General features: G+C 46.4%; 1 protein-coding gene across 4 annotated transcripts in view; it reads right to left on the bottom strand.

The window, feature by feature from the left end:
- RAD54L2 (RAD54 like 2) overlaps positions 1–22,563 on the bottom strand; it is a 430,539-nt gene that overhangs the window by 270,099 nt on the left and 137,877 nt on the right. For all 4 annotated transcript variants that reach the window (XM_030205506.1, XM_030205503.1, XM_030205505.1 and 1 more), the window contains exon 7: positions 13,180–13,362. In XM_030205506.1, coding sequence (XP_030061366.1) covers positions 13,180–13,362 — 183 coding nt within the window. The remainder of the gene's footprint in view (positions 1–13,179; positions 13,363–22,563) is intronic.

Genomic DNA, 22,563 nt, shown 5'->3' with positions numbered 1-22,563 from the left:
TTCCAGGCGTAGGGTGCAGCGAGACAGAAGGCGCGAAGTCTGGAGTTGGCAGTAGTGGAGAAGGGAACAGATAAGAAGGATTTATCCATGGAGCGGAGTGCACGGGAAGGGGTGTAGGGAAGGACGAGTGTGGAGAGATACTGGGGAGCAGCAGAGTGAATACATTTATAGGTTAGTAGAAGAAGTTTGAACAGGATGCGAAAACGGATAGGGAGCCAGTGAAGGGTCTTGAGGAGAGGGGTAGTATGAGTAAAGCGACCCTGGCGGAAGATGAGACGGGCAGCAGAGTTTTGAACCGACTGGAGAGGGGAGAGGTGACTAAGTGGGAGGCCAGCAAGAAGCAGATTGCAGTAGTCTAAACGAGAGGTGACAAGGGTGTGGATGAGGGTTTTGGTAGAGTGCTCGGAAAGAAAGGGGCGAATTTTACGGATGTTGTAAAGAAAGAAACGACAGGTCTTGGCGGTCTGCTGGATATGAGCAGAGAAGGAGAGAGAAGAGTCAAAGATGACCCCAAGGTTTCGAGCTGAGGAGACAGGGAGAATGAGAGAGCCATCAACAGAAATAGAAAAAGATGACGGCAGAAAAAGACCTGCACGGTCCATCCAGTCTGCCCAACAAGATAACTCATATGTGCTACTTTTTGTGTATACCTTACCTTGATTTGAATCTGTCTTTTTCAGGGCACAGACCGTATAAGTCTGCCCAGCACTAGCCCCGCCTCCCAACCACCAGCCCCTTAATTTGTATCTGTCATTTTCAGGGTACAGACCGTATAAGTCTGCCCAGCACTATCCCCGCCTCAGCCATCCAATCTCCGCTAAGCTCCTGAGGATCCATTCCTTCCAAACAGGATTCCTTTATGTTTATCCCACGCATGTTTGAATTCCGTTACAGTTTTCATCTCCACCACCTCTCGTGGGAGGGCATTACAAGCATCCACCACTCTCTCCGTGAAAAAATACTTCCTGACATTTTTCCTGAGTCTGCCCCCCTTCAATCTCATTTCATGTCCTCTAGTTCTACCACCTTCCCATCTCCGGAAAAGGTTCGTTTGCGGATTAATACCTTTCAAATATTTGAACGTCTGTATCATATCACCCCTGTTTCTCCTTTCCTCCAGGGTATACATGTTCAGGTCAGCTATGCCCAGCAGGACAGGGTGTGCTTAAAAGTTTTATGGCCCACTGGGGCCTTTTTCAACTCTGGAGATATAAACATAATTTTGAGAAAAAAAGATTACACCTATTTATTCCCATTACATCAGTCATACTTCCATACAGACTTGTAGCTAGGCGATGGGGACAGTTTAAGTTCTACACAGGTAATATCTATACAGGCCTGCACCTAGTCTGATCATGTGCCACTGCTCCTATAGCTATGATAACAGCAGACGAGTGGTCGTCACCAATATTGGCACATGACTGATGCTCTATTACTGGTTCCCCAAAATGTGGTATCATTGGAAAAGGATCTCCGAGAATAAATAGAATTAAATGATCTATAGGATATCAATCTTCTTATTCTGTGGGAAGTGAGAAAGTATAGCCTTGCAGATCCATCTTAAAAACCACTGTCTGGCTCAGGAGCATTCTCTTTATTGCCAAATTGCCCAGTTAGTAGTCCAAAAGAGGGACAAATCTGACTTATCTTGTACAGCTTGCACTTAGGGCTCCTTTTACACAGCTGCGCTAGCGATTCTGCTGTGGCAAATGTGATGAAGCCCTTTCAATTCCTATGGACTTCGTCACATTTACCACAGCAGAATCACTAGCGCAGCTTTGTAAAAGAAACCCTTAATGAGGTACAACTGGCTGAAATATCGTTTGGACTCCAGAGTCCAGCAAGAGTACTTTGAATTTGGAAATCGTGCTAGTAGATTGCTTGCCCACAAGCTTAAAAAGCAGGCACAACACAATCATATTTTTTTCCATCACAGCTGAAAATGAGGATGTTTGTACCACGACTGAACAGAAACAGACAGGGGTTTCTCGATTATATGATACTCTTTACAGGCTGGATCATATGCCTAGGCAGGCTGATGTATCTGCTTATTTAGAAGCGTGAGACTTCCTAAAATGAAATCAAGGGAGACAGAACAATTATCCAGACTGATTGAGTTGGAGGAGATCCACTGGATTACTAAACATCTTAACCACAATAATGCCCCAGGCTGAGATGTTTTTACTAATATGTTTTATAAAATCTTTGGATGGCTTTAGGCTCCCTTACTGCTGCGAGTCTTTCCTGCATTTGATGAGGCTGCAGAGTTGCCCTATTCTTGGCGTCTCACAGCAGTGATGGTGCTATTGAAGTCAGGAAAGGACCCATCTTGTTGTGGGTCCTATAGGCCAATCTCACTGATGGCAAACTTTTTACTAAAATTATGGCTTATAGGCTACAAACAATTTTGCCCAGGCTGATCCATGAAGATCAAGGGGGATTCATTTTTGGCACACTAACATTAGGTGCTTGCTACTGTTACGATTCTGTTAGAATTCTGCTAGTCAGACAGGGGAATGCTTGGAATTGCTCCTGATTGGTCCCGTCAGGGGCTGAGCTGATGTCAGTATGATCTATTTAAGCTTGCCTTTCCCTGCAACCCCTGCTTTGACGTTATTCCTTTTCTGCTGAAGCCTTACCTTTGCTCTGTCTGAGCTGTTAGCTCTGTGCTTGCGTGCAGTTTGATTACTCCTTTCCCTGCTTGCAGTTTCTGTGGCTCTGTCTCTGTCTGCTGGCTGCGTGTGTCTAATTACCTCTCTGACTGCACCTGGGTTTCTCTGTTTGGCTGTGGTGCTGTGTGGTGAGTTCCTACCTCGTTCTGTTCCAGTTTGTTTGTTTTGCTTCCCCTTCCTTCGGAGTTCCGTTTATGCTGTGTTTGTTTTCTGCTTTGCAGGTCCTGCCCTTGTAGCAGACTCGGAACCATTTGTTTCTCTCCGTGGGGGTTGTTTGTTTGCTCTTTCATTGTACTCCCGATTAACCCGTTGTCTGCAGTGTTCCCAACCTCTGGTTGCTGTGTGTGTGCTGAGTTCAGTTTAACCCTTTGCTGCAGAGTTTCTCTGCTTCTGGCAGTTGTCTGTTTAATGCAGTCTTCCTTTGTAACTGTTTCAATCCTTTCCTTGCTGTAACTACCTCCTGTATTACAGAGCACTGTCCCTTTCTGTGCTGGGTGTGTGTTAGGCTCCACACTCCGTTTTGAGGACTTATTCCTTCCCTATCTGCTGAGGGTCTCTGCCTATAGTATCTTATTTTGCAGTCCCTCACTTTCTTTGTGTGTGGTGGGCTACAGCTTGACGTGTTTCTGTGTATGCTTCCCTTTCTCGTTTGCCAGCACCAAGGGTGTTGCTGGTGCTCCAGTCCCCGTGGGGGACCCCTTGTTTAGTCTCTTTCTCCCCTCCCTACGTATGAGTCGGTTCCGGTTAGGCCGTGAAGCCCGCATGCTTGAATTCTGAGTGAATGGGTTCCCGATAGGCCGTGAGGCCCGCCTGATTGCCCTATCTTCCCTTTTCTAGAGATGCAAGTTGGTTGCTGCGTGTGTGTAGTGCCTGCTCGGCCCACCCTCGGCCTAACACCTATACTAGGCCTCCGCCGGGGCTCAAGGGCTCACAACCAGACTAACAGCTACATTTGATACAACAGGCTCAGATGGACCGTACACCTATGTTGCTACTTGTCAATCGATGCTGAAAAAGCGTTTGACAGGGTGTACAGCGAATGCTACATACCTGTAGAAGGTATTCTCCGAGGACAGCAGGCTGATTGTTCTCACTGATGGGGGTGACGTCCACGGCAGCCCCTCCAATCGGAAACTTCACTAGCAAAGTCCTTTGCTAGCCCTCGCGCGCCCGCGCGCACCGCGCATGCGCGGCCGTCTTCCCGCCCGAAACCGGCTCGAGCCGGCCAGTCCAGTATGTAGCAAGACAATACACTTCAAGGGAAGACACAACTCCAAAGGGGAGGCGGGCGGGTTTGTGAGAACAATCAGCCTGCTGTCCTCGGAGAATACCTTCTACAGGTATGTAGCATTCGCTTTCTCCGAGGACAAGCAGGCTGCTTGTTCTCACTGATGGGGTATCCCTAGCCCCCAGGCTCACTCAAAACAACAACATTGGTCAATTGGGCCTCGCAACGGCGAGGACATAAGTGAGATTGACCTAAAAAATTTACCAACTAACTGAGAGTGTAGCCTGGAACAGAACAAACAGGGCCCTCGGGGGGTGGAGTTGGATCCTAAAGCCCAAACAGGTTCTGAAGAACTGACTGCCCGAACCGACTGTCACGTCGGGTATCCTGCTGCAGACAGTAATGAGATGTGAATGTGTGGACAGATGACCACGTCGCAGCTTTGCAAATTTCCTCCATGGTGGCTGACTTCAAGTGGGCTACCGACGCTGCCATGGCTCTAACATTATGAGCCGTGACATGACCCTCAAGAGCCAGCCCAGCCTGGGCGTAAGTGAAGGAAATGCAATCTGCTAGCCAATTGGATATGGTGCGTTTCCCTACAGCCACTCCCCTCTTGTTGGGATCAAAAGAAACAAACAATTGGGCGGACTGTCTGTGGGGCTGTGTCCGCTCCAGATAGAAGGCCAATGCTCTCTTGCAGTCCAATGTGTGCAGCTGACGTTCAGCAGGGCAGGAATGAGGACGGGGAAAGAATGTTGGCAAGACAATTGACTGGTTCAGATGGAACTCCGACACAACCTTTGGCAGAAACTTAGGGTGAGTGCGGAGGACTACTCTGTTGTGATGAAATTTGGTGTAAGGGGCCTGGGCTACCAGGGCCTGAAGCTCACTGACTCTACGAGCCGAGGTAACTGCCACCAAGAAAATGACCTTCCAGGTCAAGTACTTCGGATGGCAGGAATTCAGTGGCTCGAAAGGAGGTTTCATCAGCTGGGTGAGAACGACATTGAGATCCCATGACACTGTAGGAGGCTTGACAGGGGGCTTTGACAAAAGCAAACCTCTCATGAAGCGAACAACTAAAGGCTGTCCTGAGATCGGCTTACCTTCCACTTGGTAATGGTATGCACTGATTGCACTAAGGTGAACCCTTACGGAGTTGGTCTTCAGACCAGACTCAGACAAGTGGAGAAGGTATTCAAGCAGGGTCTGTGTAGGACAAGAGCGAGGATCTAGGGCCTTGCTGTCACACCAGACGGCAAACCTCCTCCAATGAAAGAAGTAACTTCTCTTAGTGGAGTCTTTCCTGGAAGCAAGCAAGATGCGGGAGACACCCTCTGGCAGACCCAAAGAGGCAAAGTCTACGCCCTCAACATCCAGGCCGTGAGAGCCAGGGACTGGAGGTTGGGATGCAGAAGAGCCCCTTCGTCCTGCGTGATGAGGGTCGGAAAACACTCCAATCTCCACGGTTCTTCGGAGGATAACTCCAGAAGAAGAGGGAACCAGATCTGACGCGGCCAAAAGGGAGCAATCAGAATCATGGTGCCTCGGTCTTGCTTGAGTTTCAACAAAGTCTTCCCCACCAGAGGAATGGGAGGATAAGCATACAGCAGACCTTCCCCCCAATCCAGGAGGAAGGCATCCGACGCCAGTCTGCCGTGGGCCTGAAGCCTGGAACAGAACTGAGGGACCTTGTGGTTCACTTGAGATGCGAAGAGATCCACCAGGGGGGTGCCCCACGCCTGGAAGATCTGTCGCACCACACGGGAATTGAGCGACCACTCGTGAGGTTGCATAATCCTGCTCAACCTGTCGGCCAGACTGTTGTTTACGCCTGCCAGATATGTGGCTTGGAGCACCATGCCTTGATGGCGAGCCCAGAGCCACATGCTAACGGCTTCCTGACACAGGGGGCGAGATCCGGTGCCCCCCTGCTTGTTGACATAGTACATGGCAACCTGATTGTCTGTCTGAATTTGGATAATTTGATGGGACAGCCGATCTCTGAAAGCCTTCAGAGCGTTCCAGATCGCTCGCAACTCCAGAAGATTGATCTGTAGATCGCTTTCTTGGAGGGACCACCTTCCTTGGGTGTGAAGCCCATCGACATGAGCTCCCCATCCCAGGAGAGACGCATCCGTGGTCAGCACTTTTTGAGGCTGAGGAATTTGGAAGGGACGTCCCAGAGTCCAATTGGAGCAAATCGTCCACCAATACAGGGATTCGAGAAAACTCGTGGACAGGTGGATCACGTCCTCTAGACCCCCGGCGGCCTGATACCACTGGGAGGCTAGGGTCCATTGAGCAGATCTCATGTGAAGGCGGGCCATGGGAGTCACATGAACTGTGGAAGCCATGTGGCCCAGCAATCTCAACATCTGCCGAGCTGTGATCTGCTGGGACGCTCGCACCCGCGAGACGAGGGACAACAAGTTGTTGGCCCTCGCCTCTGGGAGATAGGCGCGAGCCGTCCGAGAATCCAGCAGGGCTCCGATGAATTCGAGTTTCTGCACTGGGAGAAGATGGGACTTTGGGTAATTTATCACAAACCCCAGTAGCTCCAGGAGGCGAATAGTCATCTGCATGGACTGCAGGGCTCCTGCCTCGGATGTGTTCTTCACCAGCCAATCGTCGAGATATGGGAACACGTGCACTCCCAGCCTGCGAAGCGCCGCTGCTACCACAGCTAGGCACTTTGTGAACACCCTGGGCGCAGAGGCGAGCCCAAAGGGTAGCACACAGTACTGGAAGTGGCGTGCGCCCAGCTGAAATCGCAGATACTGTCTGTGAGCTGGCAGTATCGGGATGTGTGTGTAGGCATCCTTCAAGTCCAGAGAGCATAGCCAATCGTTTTGCTGAATCATGGGGAGAAGGGTGCCCAGGGAAAGCATCCTGAACTTTTCTTTTACGAGATATTTGTTCAGGGCCCTTAAGTCTAGGATGGGACGCATCCCCCCTGTTTTCTTTTCCACAAGGAAGTACCTGGAATAGAACCCCAGCCCTTCTTGCCCGGATGGCACGGGCTCGACCGCATTGGCGCTGAGAAGGGCGGAGAGTTCCTCTGCAAGTACCTGCTTGTGCTGGAAGCTGTAGGACTGAGCTCCCGGTGGACAATTTGGAGGTTGAGAGGCCAAATTGAGGGTGTATCCTTGCCGGACTATTTGGAGAACCCACTGATCGGAGGTTATGAGAGGCCACCTTTGGTGAAAAGCTTTCAACCTCCCTCCGACAGGCAGGTCGCCCGGCACTGACACTTGGATGTCGGCTATGCTCTGCTGGAGCCAGTCAAAAGCTCGCCCCTTGCTTTTGCTGGGGAGCCGCGGGGCCTTGCTGATTCGCACGCTGCTGACGAGAGCGAGCGCGCTGGGGCTTAGCCTGGGCCGCAGGCTGTCGGGAAGGAGGATTGTACCTACGCTTGCCAGAAGTATAGGGAACAGTCTTCCTTCCCCCGAAAAATCGTCTACCTGTAGAGGTAGAAGCTGAAGGCTGCCGGCGGGCGAACTTGTCGAATGCGGTGTCCCGCTGGTGGAGAGACTCTACCACCTGCTCGACTTTTTCGCCAAAAATGTTATCCGCACGGCAAGGCAAGTCCGTAATCCGCTGCTGGATTCTATTCTCCAGGTCGGCGGCACGCAGCCATGAGAGCCTGCGCATCACCACACCTTGAGCAGCGGCCCTGGACGCAACATCAAAAGTGTCATAAACTCCTCTGGCCAGGAATTTTCTGCACGCCTTCAGCTGCCTGACCACCTCCTGAAAAGGCTTGGCTTGCTCAGGGGGAAGAGCATCAACCAAGCCCGCCAACTGCCGCACATTATTCCGCATGTGTATGCTCGTGTAGAGCTGGTAAGACTGGATCTTGGACACGAGCATAGAGGAATGGTAGGCCTTCCTCCCAAAGGAGTCTAAGGTTCTAGCGTCCTTGCCCGGGGGCGCCGAAGCATGTTCCCTAGAACTCTTAGCCTTCTTTAGGGCCAAATCCACAACTCCAGAGTCATGAGGCAACTGAGTGCGCATCAGCTCTGGGTCCCCATGGATCCGGTACTGGGACTCGATCTTCTTGGGAATGTGGGGATTAGTTAATGGCTTGGTCCAGTTCGCAAGCAATGTCTTCTTCAGGACATGGTGCAAGGGAACAGTGGACGCTTCCTTAGGTGGAGAAGGATAGTCCAGGAGCTCAAACATTTCAGCCCTGGGCTCGTCGTCCACAACCACCGGGAAGGGGATGGCCGTAGACATCTCCCGGACAAAGGAGGCAAAAGACAGACTCTCGGGAGGAGAAAGCTGTCTCTCAGGAGAGGGAGTGGGATCAGACGGAAGACCCTCAGACTCCTCGTCAGAGAAATATCTGGGATCTTCCTCTTCCTCCCACGAGGCCTCACCCTCGGTGTCAGACACAAGTTCACGGACCTGTGTCTGCAACCTCGCCCTGCTCGACTCCGTGGAACCCCGTCCACGATGGGGGCGTCGAGAGGTAGACTCCCTCGCCCGCATCGGCGAAGCTCCCTCCGCCGACGTAGTCGGGGAGCCTTCCTGGGAGGTGGCCGCGGTCGGTACCGCACGCGGTACCGACGTCGGGGACCTCACCCTGGGCGATGGGCCAGCCGGCGCCACGCTCGACGGTACCGGTGGCGCAAGCACCGCCGGTACCGGAGGGGTAGGGCGCAACAGCTCTCCCAGAATCTCTGGGAGAACGGCCCGGAGGCTCTCGTTTAGAGCGGCTGCAGAGAAAGGCTGAGAGGTCGATGCAGGCGTCGACGTCAGTACCTGTTCCGGGCGTGGAGGCTGTTCCGGGCTGTCCAGAGCGGAGCGCATCGACACCTCCTGAACAGAGGGTGAGCGGTCCTCTCGGTGCCGATGCCTGCTGGGTGCCGAATCCCTCGGCGACCCAGAGCTCTCGGTGCCGACACGGGGAGGAGACCGGTGTCGATGCTTCTTCGATTTCTTCCGAAGCATGTCACCGGAGCTCCCCGGCACCGACGAGGAGGACGTCGAATCCATCCGTCGCTTCCTCGGGGCCGAGACTGAAGAAGGTCGATCTCGGGGGGGCTGTACCGCAGGAGCCCTCAGGGTAGGCGGAGACCCACCCGAGGGCTCACCGCCACCAGCAGGGGAATGGACAGCCCTCACCTGCACTCCACCCGATGCACCACCGTCCGACGACATCAGCAGACGAGGTCCTGGTACCACCGACGTCGATGCAGCTATCCGATGTCTCGGCGCCGATGCAGAGGCCCGATGCCTCGATGCACTCGATGCAGGGGCGGCCGAGGAAGATGGTCTGGACGCTGACGACGTCGATGCACTCGAAGATCCCGGTGCCGATGCCGACGAAGAGCCCGAGAACAACACGTTCCACTGGGCTAGTCTCGCTACCTGAGTCCGCCTTTGAAGCAGGGAACACAGACTGCAGTTCTGAGGGCGGTGCTCGGCCCCCAGACACTGAAGACACGACGAGTGTCGATCAGTGAGCGAGATAACCCGGGCGCACTGGGTGCACTTCTTGAAGCCGCTGGAAGGCTTCGATGTCATGGGCGGAAAAATCACGCCGGCGAAATCAAAAGCAGAAATGGCGAAATTTGAAGCACCAAATTTAGAGGGAGAAAAATCTCGACCGAGGCCGAAAAAAGGCCTACCCCGACGACGAAAGAAAACTTACCGGGGCAAAAAAGCTGGAAGTACGGGGAGGATTTACACGAAACCCGGCGGGGGGTTTCCGGAGCACTTCCCGACTAGGACAAAGCTTTCCCGAAGGAAAAAAACACGTTCAAAACAAATTGGACGCGCGAGGTCGACTTTCCGGGGCTCGACACGGCGAAAACACGACCGTACCGAGTGCGGACAAAAGAAGACTGGCCGGCTCGAGCCGGTTTCGGGCGGGAAGACGGCCGCGCATGCGCGGTGCGCGCGGGCGCGCGAGGGCTAGCAAAGGACTTTGCTAGTGAAGTTTCCGATTGGAGGGGCTGCCGTGGACGTCACCCCCATCAGTGAGAACAAGCAGCCTGCTTGTCCTCGGAGAATGGCCTTTTACGTTCTCAGTGTTGGATAAAATGGGTATAGCGGGTCGCTACTTTTCCTGGTACAATTGTTGTATAAGTGTCCTATGGCAAGTTTAAAGATTAACGGCTCTTTCACTAAACCTTATCTTGTTGGGCAGACTGGATGGACCGTACAGGTCTTTATCTGCCGTCATTTACTATGTTACATCATGGCACATATCAGGGTTGTGCAGTATCTCCCACTGCTTTTTACCATCTCAATAGAGCCCTTGGCCCAAATGATTAGAGCTGATATGGGGATTAGGGGACTGCCCAGTGGCCCTTATGAACACAAGATAATGTTATTTGGTGACAACATTTTCCTTACTCTAACGGATCAAAGTTAATATGAACAAAAAAGAAATTTTGAATCGTTACATAATGGAACCAGAGGTAACTCATTTGAAGCAAAGATTTCTGTTTCCCTGGATGTGGAAGTCTATTAAATATCCCGGGGTTCATATTATGACCACTTTGGATGGTTTATACTGAGTTAATTTTCCCTCCAAACTCTGAGAGCTAATGGAGGAGCTAGACAGATGAAAGGGTCTCACTCTATCTTGGGTGGGTCACATTCAAGCAGTAAAAATGATGATGTTGCCTAAACTCGCATATTTATTTTTGGCCGGCCGTCTACCTATTCCTAAGCGCTTCTTTCTGTAGCTAAATCGAAAGATTTTTTGTCTGTATTTGGAGGAAACATCCACTTAGGATGGGCAGAGCCATACTCCTTCAGCCAAAACTTAAGGGAGGGTATGGGTGTCCTGAACTTAATGCTTTACTATCAGGCAGCTCAGTTACGGATATTGTAGAGTGGATCCCTGGCACCCCAAAAAATGGATCTGATGGGAGTAGTCCTGGATAGGTACAATTCCGATATGGACAGTTCCCTGATTTTCAAAGAAGGATCTCCTGACAATAATTTGGAGGGTACCACAGGGCATAGCTCATCCCCTGGATACCTGGTATATGATCTGTACTAAATTATTCCCAGACCGGCTTTACCACCTTCAGACAGTGGTGCAAGATGTTCCCTAAGACCTCTGATCACTCTTGGAGACACTCTGGAGGTCGGGAAACTTTTCATCACATCAGGTGGACCTGGTTCAGTCCTACTGGACATCCATTTTGGATCTAGTAAAACAAATAATACAAAAATCTTACCCTCTTCAAAGTTGTCTGCTAGAGGTTGATTCTTGGCTCAAGTCCCAACACCTTCTACTCAACCCTGATAAGACAATCACTAGCTGGATCACAGGCTCTCTACCTCCTCCTTCACTAAATTCAATTTGTTTGATAGGCAAATCACTACGGTTTCTTCTTTCAAGTACTTAGGGATCATCATCGATTCTGCTCTATCTTTTGCTCCTCAAAATTCACACATTCTTAACATGGGTTTTTATTTTTTGTGCCAATTAAGATCAGTTTGAAATATGGTGGATACTAAATCGCTTTGCACTGTCTCTAATGCCTACATTAAATTCCCAATATGATTATTGTAATGCCACTTATTGCAAGTCCAATTTGAAACATCTTCAAATGCTCCAAAACACTGCAGCCCAGATCAGCTGCTGAGCTGCCCGCTACAACCATGTTACTCTGCTTTTGAAACATCTCCACTGGTTCCAAATAGAGTATAAAATCAAATTCAAGACCTTCACTCTGATGTATAAGGAACTTCCATCCCACTGTACTTGGCTTCACTGACTACTGTACACACCATCGCGTAACTCAGATCTCTAGCCGATGATAGGCTTGTTTTAGCTCCTCTGTCTAAAGCTTGATGGGAGTCTACCCGGTCTTCTGCCATTTACTTCTTGTCACCAGCGTTATGGAATTCTGTACTACAGCATCTGTGGTTAGAGTTCTTACTCTCTCTTTTGGACTTCATTTAAGACTTATCTTTTTCAAGTGACTTTTGAGGATTAGTATATCTAACTGGCTCCCGCAACTGGGTGTAAAGAACATTTGCTCTTATTTTTTATGTTGTGAGACTGTGCTTTCTACTGCTGTATGCCTTTCTTTTTATCTTTTCAATTCCTTTCTATCTTTTTAATTAGATTTGTAAACCACCTTGATTTGCTTGCAATATATAGTGGTACATAAGTGATAATGATAAACATGCCGAATAATGCCTATTACATTTCAAGCCTTTCGAGATTCATTTGTTTATGGATGGAAAATTGGCATTGGCACAGTCTTGGAAACAACAATTTCTGCCACCTTTGTCTTGTGTTCTCCAAAAAATGGACTTTGTTTTTCAAATGTCCACATTGACAGCAATGAGGCATGGATGATTAATTATCTTTCATAAGATTTGGTGTATATATGAAACATGGAGAACCACACCAGATCAGGATTCCCAATCATGAGTAGCACCACTGCATTTTTGGGAGCAGGGGGGGGGGGGGGGGGGGGAATGGGATTGGTTGTTGTTACCTGCTTTTGCTGTTGTTGAAACTCTACATGAACATTTTCAAAATAAAGCTTTTTGAAACTTAAAAAATAAAAATAAAAAAACAATAGGCATCACAAAACATAGGCTGTATAAAGGAAGTTGGGGGGGGGGTAATTTTAAATAAAGCTGTGAACTGTTTGGTGGCCATTATTGATTTAAACATTTTTAAGCACCTTGTTCAAAATACTTTTGCAAATTACCTCACATGGTATGACTGACATATACAGTCCAGGGATGTCATCTGTGACGTTAAAAAACACATCCTCAATTCATCAGATTATAAAGATTTAACCAAATTTGCATGTTATACTATCTATAGGTTAGAACTTTGAAAAGTCAAAGACTATTAGTTCAATCATTTTCTTACAGCAGTTTTTGACATAGAATTCTCTGCCATTAGATTTTAGACTAGAAAATTATTACACGGCATTCGGAAACAAGTTAAAAAGTTTTATTTAAGAACATTTTATTGATTTAAAATTGTTTATTTTTTATGCAAATGTCACATCCTAGAAATGTTCTAGATTATTTTTCTATAATCTGCATTGGACCATATTGGTAACTTGCAGAATAGAAATCGATATATTTGTATTGTGTGATATGGACCAATCAGATCCATTGCACATGAGGTATGCTGCGACTATTGATAACATGAGGACATCATAATTTCTGAGGCACTTTAGGGTAGTTTAAAAAATAAAAATACAACTAGCAAAGAGTACTAAGCATCATGTTTTCTACAAAAGGAAACAGCAGCTGTCTCAGCTCTTGTTCTCTTACCGGAACAATGGCCAGGACGGTCTTAGCTTCTGTGTGCTTGAAGAGAACATCCAGGAAAGAGATAACTTGCAGGGTCTTGCCCAGCCCCATGCTGTGTGCCAGGATGCAGCCAAAGCCACTGCTGGTCTTAAACCTCTCCAAGGATTCTACCAAATTATCATATAGGAAACGGATCCCACCAATCTACAGCGGACATAAAAAGCAGAGAGTAAAGAACAAATGAGCAAACACACTGTTAGTTTCTCTGGATGAATGAACAACTGAAAGGGATATCACGGGGCCAGCTGTACTCAATTATGCTACAAATAATTTGCATATACATCTGTGACTATGTACAATGCATGAACAGAAAATAGCTAGGTATGTGGACATATACTGTAATAGAAAGAATGTACAGAAACATGGACATGGTAAAAACAAGAAAAATGATGCATATCTTTGAACGTGTGTAATGATAATGGGCACAATGTATGTACATGCATGAGGATGCATGAAATTAAAGCAAATAAAATATGAAATGAAAAAAGTATGCACCTATGTAACAGCAAAACTGAGGCCTAGAAAACAAATACTTGAGTGTTGTCTATTTTACACAAAACATCGTAGAGAGGAAGAGTTATTATATGTCCATTACGAGCTTTGGTTTCGTTGTGATGCAGGGTACAGGCATTTAAGTTGGGTCAGTAGGGTATGCCTTTTTGAACAGGTTAGTTTTTAATGATTTCAGGAAGATTAGGTGATCATAAAGTTGTTTTCACGGCTTTTGGTAATGCGTTCCATAGTTGTGTGCGTATGTAGGAAAAGCTGGATGCATAGGCTGATTTGCATTTGAGTCCATTGCAGCTTGGGTAGTGGAGATTTAGGTATGTTCATGTTGATCCTGTTGTATTTCTGGTTGGTAGGTCTATGAGGTCATGTATCCCAGGGCTTCGCCGTAGATAATTTTATGAACCAGGGTGCAGATTCACAACCAGCCCACCCCCTCCCCTCCTTTCCTTAGTCCACTCTCTCAACCCTCCAACCCCTGCCTCCTTTTCTTCCTTTTCCAAAATCACTGAAGAGGAAACTTTACTTCTTCTTTCCTCCTCAAAATTAACCACTTGCTCCACTGACCCCATTTCCACTCAACTACTAAACATTATATCTCTTGCTGTCATCCCTTTCATCTGTCATATCCTCAATCTCTCACTTTCCACTGCGACTGTCCCTGATGCCTTCAAACATGCCATAGTCACCCCATTCCTCAAAAAACCTTCAATGGATCCTACCTCTCCTTCCAACTATCGCCCCATCTCCCTCCTCCCTTTCTTATCCAAAATACTAGAACGTGCTGTACACCATCACTGCCTCGACTTTCTTTCATTTCAAGCTATTCTTCATCCACTCCAATCTGGCTTTCCCTTCATTCAACCGAAACAGCACTTGCTAAAGTCTCCAATGTTCTATTCCTGGCTAAATCCAAAGGCTCCATTCTATCCTCATCCTTCTCGATCTTTCTGCTGCTTTTGACACTTTTGATCACAGTCTACTCCTTGGCATGCTGTCCTCACTTGGATTTCAGAACTCCACTGTTTCCTGGTTTTCTTCTTATCTCTCACAGCGTACTTTTAGTGTATACTCTGGTGGATCCTCCTCTTCCTCTATCCCGCTGTCAGTGGGTATAACTCAAGGATCTGTCCTAGGACCTCTCCTTTTCTCCATCTATACTTCCTCCCTTGGTGCGCTAATCTCATCCCACGGTTTTCAGTATCATCTTTACGCTGACGACTCCCAGATCTACCACTCCACACCAGAAATCTCAGCAGAAATCCAGGCCAAGGTATCTGCCTGCCTGACATTGCTGCTTGGATGTCTCACCGTCACCTGAAACTTAATATGTCCAAAACTGAGCTCCATCTTCTCACCTAAACCAACCTCGCCCCTTCCCCCATTCTATTTCTGTGGACAACACGCTCATTCTTCCTGTCTCATCCATTCATAACCTTGGGGTCATCTTCGACTCCACCCTCTCCTTCTCTGCACATATTCAGCAGATTGCTAAAACCTGTCGTTTCTTCCTCTATAATATCGCCAAAATTCGCCCTCTCCTTTCTGAGTACGCTACCAGAACCCTCATCCACATTCTCATCACCTCTCGCTTGAACTACTGCAGCATGCTTCTCACAGGTCTTCCACTCTGCGATCTCTCTCCTCTTCAATCTGTTCAAAATTCTGCTGCATGACTAATATTCCTCCAAAGTCGCTATGCTCATATCAGCCCTCTCCTGAAGTCACTTCACTGGCTCCATATCCGTTTCCGTATACAATTCAAGCTCCTCTTATAGACCTATAAGTGCATTCACTCTGCAGCCCCTCACTACCTCTCCACCCTCATCTCTCCCTGCACTCCTTCCCAGGAACTCCGTTCACTAGGTAAATCTCTCCGAACTGCACCCTTCTCCTCCACCGCTAACTCCAGACTCAGTTCCTTTTATCTTGCCGCACCTTATGCCTGGAATGCACTTCCTGAGCCGCTACGTCAAGCTCCATCCCTGGATGTTGATGTTGTTTGATGTTGCTTTTGACTCCTAACTTTTCACTTGTTCGTAACCTTTCTCTTGTATTCCTCTCTTCAATAGTCCCTTATCCCTATGTGTCCTATCTGTCTGTCCTACCCTTATCCATAATTTGTCCTGTCTGTCCTGAATTAGATTGTAAGCTCTCTTGAGCAGGGACTGTCTCTTCTTCATGTTCAATTGTGAAGCGCTGTGTACGACTAGTAGCGCTATAGAAATGATTTGTAGTAGTAGTAGTAGATTTTGAAAGCAATATGTTCTTTGATTGGGAGCCAGTGCAGTTTTTCTAGGAGGGGTTTGGCGCTTTCGAATCGTGTTTTTCCAAATATAAGCCTGGCTGCTGTGTTTTGAGTGGTCTTAAGTTTCTTTATAATTTGTTCTTTGCATCCCGCATAGATTCCGTTGCAGTAGTCTACATGGTTTATTACCTTTGATTGTATCAAGTTGCGAAATGTTTCCCTCGGGAAGAATGGTTTCATGCGTTTGAGTTTCCACATTGAGTGGAACATTTTCTTTGTTGTAGATTTCACTTGCTTCTCTAGCGTGAGGTTTTGGTCAATTGTAACGCCAAGAATTTTCAGGCTGTCTGAGATAGGGAGGATATAATCTGGGGTGTTTATGTTTGTAGGTTTGTTCGTATTGTATTGGGATTAGAGGATGAGACAGTGGGGTTCATTTTCAAAGCACTTAATCTTACAAAGTTCCCTAGGTTACTATGCAACTTTGTAAGTCTAAGTGCTTTGAAAATACAGCCCCATGTGTCCTTTCTGTGTTGAGTTTTAGTTGAAATGCGTTTGCCCATGAGTCCATGCTATTCAAGCTGAGCTTGAGTTCGTTGGTGATTTCTGTCAGATCACGTTTGTAAGGAATGTATATTGTGACATCGTCTGCATAGATTAAATGGTTAAGGCCTTGGTTGGATAAGAATTTGGCTAGTGGGGTCATCATTAGGTTGAAAAGAATCAGTGATAGTGGTGATCCTTGAGGTACTCCGCATTCTGCTTTCCACGGTGATATGTTTGAGCTTGATTTCAGTTGATATGTTCTAGTGGTTAGGAAACCCTTGATCCAACTAAGTATCCCGAAGTAATCTAGGAGTCTTAGTAGTATTTTATGGTTTACCATGTCGAACGCGTTGGACATGTCGAATTGGAGGAGAAGTATGCTCTGCCTGTTGCTATTTCCTGCTTGAATTTGCCTAGGAGGGTAATTAGCACTGTTTCAGTGCTATGGAGGGGGCGAAATCCTGATTGTGATTCATGTAATATTGTGAATTTGTTTATATAATCAGTAAGTTTTTGGTTACCATGCTTTCCATCAGTTTGACCACCAGTGGGATTGATGCTACTGGGCGGTAGTTAGAGATTTTGTTTGATTTTTTCTTGGGATCTTTTGGTATTGGGGTATTGGGATGTTGCCATTTTCCTTAGGGAAAAGACCTTGTTGAAGCATGTAGTTTATTTATTTGTTGCATTTCTACCCCACATTTTCCCACCTATTTGCAGGCTCAATGTGGCTTACATAGTACCGTCAGAGGCGTTTGCCCAGTCAGTGGATAACAAATACAAAGTTGTATAGTGATCATATGAGGTATAAGTGGAGGGTCGGAATGGATGAAGATTGCGTGTTGTCCTGTTCGATCATAGTCATGCTGTGTTGGTAGGTGAAGAGGGTTACGTAGGGTCGTTGGGGTAGGCCTTTTGAAGAGGTTGGTTTTTAGTGATTTCTTGAAGTTCAAGTGGTTGTGGATTGTTTTCACAGCTTTTGGGAGCCCATTCCATAGTTGTGTGCTTATGTAGGAGAAGCCGGCTGCGTAAGTTGTTTTGTATTTCAGTCCTTTGCCATTTGGGTAGTGCAGGTTTAGGTAGGATCTTGATGATCTGACTTTGTTTCTTATTGATAAGTCTATGAGGTCTGTCATGTATTCTGTTACTATGCCGTACATGATTTTGTGGACTAAGGTGCAGATTTTGAAGATGATCCGTTCTTTGATTGGGAGCCAATGCAACTTTTCTCAGAGGGGTTTGGCACTTTCAAAGCGTGTTTTGCTGAGTATCAGCCTGGCTGCTGTATTTTGGGTGGTCTGGAGTTTTTTTTTATGAGTTGTTCTTTGCAGCCCGCGTAGATTCCGTTGTAATAATCTGAATGGCTTATGACCATTGATTGTATTAGGTATCGAAAAGTTGCTCTTGGGAAGAAAGGTTTTAATCATTTGAGCTTCCACATTGAATAGAACATTTTCTTTGTTACAGAGTTTACTTGGCTCTCGAGGGTAAGGTTGCGATCGAGTGTGACACCGAGTATTTTCAAACTGTCCGACGTAGGGAGGGTATGTCCTGGAGTGTTTATGGTTGTGGGTTTGTATTTGTTATATGGAGAGGAGAGGATGAGGCAATGTGGTTTTTTCGGTGTTCAGTTTCAGTTGGAATGAGTTTGCCCAGGAGTCCATGATGTTCAGACTATTGTTGATTTTGTTGGTTATTTCTGTCAGATCATGTCTGAAGAGGATGTATATTGTAACTTCATCTGCGTAAATGAATGGGTTAAGGCCTCGGTTGGATAAGGACTGTGCCAGTGGAATCATCATCATGTTGAAGAGTATTGGTAATAATGGTGATCCTTGAAGTACTGTTCAGACTGCTTTCCACGGTGGTGATATGTCTGACTTTGATTTTACTTGATAAGTTCTGGTGGTTAGAAAGCCTTTGATCCAGTTAAGTACGTTTCCTTCAATCCCGAACTGGCCTAGTATTCTTAGTAGTATGTTGTGGTTTACCATGTCGAATGCGCTCGACATGTCGAACTGGAGGAGGAGTATGCTTTTGCCTGTTGCAATCTTCCTGCTTGAATTTGGCCAGGAGGGTGACTAGGACAGTTTCGGTGCTATGGTGGGATTGGAATCCTGATTGTGAATTATATAGTATTGAGAACTTGTCCAGGTATTCCGTAAGCTGTTTAGTCACGTAGCTCTCCATCATTTTTACTACTAATGGGATAGACGCAACTGGGCGGTAATTGGTGATATCATTTGTGCTTTTCTTGGCATCTTTTGGTATTGGGGTGAGTAGGATGTTGCCATGTTCCTCAGGGAACAGACCTTGTTGTAACATGAAGTTCAGATGGGATGTAAGGTCTGCTATGAAGCGGTCTGGGGCAGACTTGGGTAGATGCCTGGGACATGTATCCAGTTTGCAGCGGGTCTTGGCGAACCTGTGAGTCGTTTGTGTAACTGATTCGGTGCTGAGGAGATTAAATGTTGTCCAAATGCAGTCAGCTAGGTAACCTTCTGAGGATGGGTCCAGATCGTTCAAGAAGATTTCAATGTCGGTATTGTGATGAGGAAGTGTGCTGCATAGTTTTATTATTTTTTCGTTAAAGTAGTTAGCAAGTTTGTCTGCGGGTGGGATGTCTGTGTTGGTTGTGGTGATAGGGGTGGTGTCTAGTAACTTATTTACGACTTGGAATAGTTTCTTCATATCTTTGTAGTCCGGTCCTAATTTGGTTTTGTAGTAGGACCTTTTGGTTTGCTTTATTGCGTATTTGTATTTTCTATGTATTTGTTTCCATGCGTTGAGTGTGTGTTCATCTTTTGTCTTTCTCCATACTCATTCAAGTTTTCTAGATTGTGTTTTGAGTTTTTTTAGTTCGTCATTTAACCAAGGTATAGTGTTTTGTCTTTTTGATATTTTTGTTTTTAAGGGTGCTATTTTGTTTAGTACGCTGTTGCATCTGCCATCCCAGTGGTTGAGATAAAGTATGGAATCAGTGCGTGTTGTCCATTCGTTGTCATATATTTGTTGCCAGAATATTTGTGGATCGATTTGCCCTCCTGTAGTGTAAGTAGTACGTTCTGGTGTACTGTTTGTGCCCTTCTTCCACCAGTTTATTATTATTTATTATCATTAGCATTTGTATAGCGCTACCAGACACACGCAGCGCTGAACACCTGACACAGAGAGACAGTCCCTGCTCAATAGAGCTTACAATCTAAAAATACAGACAGACAAGACAATTAAGGGTGAGGGAAGTACTGGGTGAGAAGGAACAAGGGGAGGGCAATTGAGTAGTGACTAGGAGCCAAAAGCAATGGTGAAAAGGTGGGTTTTCAGCATAGATTTGAAAACAGGTAGAGATGGAGCTAGACGTATAGGCTCAGGAAGTCTATTCCAGGCATAAGGTGCCGCGAGGGAAAAGGAACGAAGTATGGAGTTAGCAGTGGAGGAGAAGGGGGATGGCAAGAGAGATTTGTCCAGTGAGCAGAGTTCACGGGGAGGAATGTAAGAGAGATGAGAGTGGAGAGGTAATGGTTAGAGTTAGGTTCAGTTTGTAATGGTCAGTCCAAGGTATTTCTGTCCATTTGATGTCTGTTATTAATAGGTTATTGTCTGTAGGTAGTTTATGTGATAGGACGTCCAATGTATGTCCTTTGATATAGGTAGTTTGCATGTGGGGCCATTTAAAATCCCAGGGCTGTAGGAAGTCTTTACATTCAAGTGCGTTTGTGGAGTTGGGGTCTTCTAGGTGAAGGTTAATATCACCTGGTAGCAGTATGTTGTTGTTTACACAGTTTGATATGAAGTCCATGAAGGTGGGCTGACTTTCCTTCCAGTTGCCAGGTGGTCTGTAGAATAATATGCAATTCAGGTGATCGGTTAGGGAGTTGTTATGGATTCTAAATGAGGCAATTTCTAGTTGTTTCTAGGTGTTATGGAGGCGGCTGTGGTTTCAGTGGTGAATTTTTCTCGGTATATTAGTACTATGCCTCCACCTCTCTTTTCCGATCTGGTTCGGTGGGTGATTTTGTAACCTGGCGGGCACAGTTAAAGGATTATGGGGTCGTTTTGGTTGTGAATCCATGTTTCATTGATAAAGATGAGATCGAGGTTTTCTGAGGTGATCCAATCTGATATTGTTGTTGTTTTGTTGTTTACGGATCTAGCACTATGTAGCCTACCTGGATGTTTTGGTGTGGGGCTTCTAAGTTTGGTGTTATGTGGATTTTTGTTAGTTGTCGTTCCTTGGGTGATGTGTGTTTGTTGTGGTCTTTCCTCTCGTTTTGTTGGTGATGTCCATGTTTAGATAGTTTTCCTTTAGTGTGATGAGAGTCAGTTTGGTGGAGTGTGGAATGTTTGATCAGTCTTTGGTGATTTTGTAGGATGGGTATGAAGGAATGTTCTGTCAGTGGGATGGATAGTGCTAGGTGGATCAGTGAAAGGGAGTAGATTACCAGAAGTATTTTGATTGTGTTCATTTTGGTGTCAATTTAGGATCAATTTCAGACACCTTAAAAATTCTTGGAGTAACCATTGATCGAAACCTTACACTTGAAAGTCATGTGAAGAATACAACTAAGAAGATGTTCCATGTGATGTGGAAACTTAAAGAGTAAGACCTTTCTTCCCAAGGAACATCTTTCACAATCTGGTACAATCAATGGTGCTGAGTCACCTAGATTACTACAATGCAATATACGCTGGTTGTAAAGAACATATCATCAAAAAACTTCAAACAGCCCAGAACACTGCAGCCAGACTTATATTTGGAAAAACAAAATACGAAAGTGCAAAACCTCTAAGAGAAAAGTTACACTGGCTTCCACTTAAAGAACGTATCGTGTTCAAGGTTTGCACTCTAGTTTATAAAATCATTCACGGAGATGCCCCAGCCTACATGCTAGACCTGGTTGACTTGCCACCCAGAAACGCAAAGAGATCATCTCGCACATTCCTTAATCTTCACTTCCTCAGCTGTAAAGGTATAAAATACAGACTAACTCATGCGTCCAGCTTTTCCTACATGAGTACGCAGCTGTGGAATGCACTGCCGCTTAACCTAAAAACAATTTACGAACTAATTAACTTTCGTAAATCTCTGAAGACCTATCTCTTCAACAAAGCTTACCACAATGATCAAAAACTGTAAATGTAACATCACCGCTTTACCTTATATTCTGAACTAATTTTCTGCCTATATCTGTCTGCCTAATCCTATTATGTCATCCATGTTTTCTATGCAACACCAATTGTTATCTTCTACTCTGGAATGGTGAATGCCATAACAGAACATTGTAAGCCACATCGAGCCTGCAAATAGGTGGGAAAATGTGGGATACAAATGCAACAAATAAATAAATAAATATATATATATAGGTTACTCACAGTCAGATGCTCGGGAGTGAAGTCCTGGACACCTATAAGTTAGGCTTACAGTGAGAGTGGGAGCTCAGCAGTTCTGATGGGAATACAGGCTCACAGTGAGAGCAGCAGTTCTGATAGAAGTAGAGCCTCAGAAGCAAGCTGCCTATTGTGGGAGGTGCTTTCTTGTATCACCAACTATCTGCCTGGTGTGAAATTATGCTGTGAAAGATGATGGCTGAGGAAAGCCTTCCCCAAGAGCAGGCTACAATAAAGGTTGGAGCTCAGCAGCTCTAATAAGAGTGTAGAATACTGTAAAAACGGGAGCTCAGCAGTTCTAACAAATGTGTAGACTGCTGTAAAAGTGGGAGCTTAACAGTTCTAAAGTAAATGCAGGCTTACAGTGAGAGTGGGAGCTCATCAGTTCTGATGGGAATACAGGCTCACAGTGAGAGTTCAGCAGTTCTGCTAGAAGTAGAGCCTCAGAAGCAAGCTGCCTATTGTGGGAGGTGTTTTCTGGGATCACCAACAGTCTGCCTGGTGTGAAATTATGTTGTGAAAGATGATGGTTGAGACAAAGCCTTCCCCAAGAGCAGACTACAATAAAGGTTGGAGCTCAGCAGCTCTAATAAGAGTGTAGAATACTGTAAAAACGGGAGCTCAGCAGTTCTAATAAATGTGTAGACTGCTATGTA

Source organism: Microcaecilia unicolor, chromosome 6, assembly GCF_901765095.1.
Source record: "Microcaecilia unicolor chromosome 6, aMicUni1.1, whole genome shotgun sequence".
In the NCBI taxonomy this organism is placed as follows: domain Eukaryota; kingdom Metazoa; phylum Chordata; class Amphibia; order Gymnophiona; family Siphonopidae; genus Microcaecilia; species Microcaecilia unicolor.
Note: the sequence above shows the minus strand (reverse complement) of the source record. Positions and strands in the feature narration are given on the sequence as shown.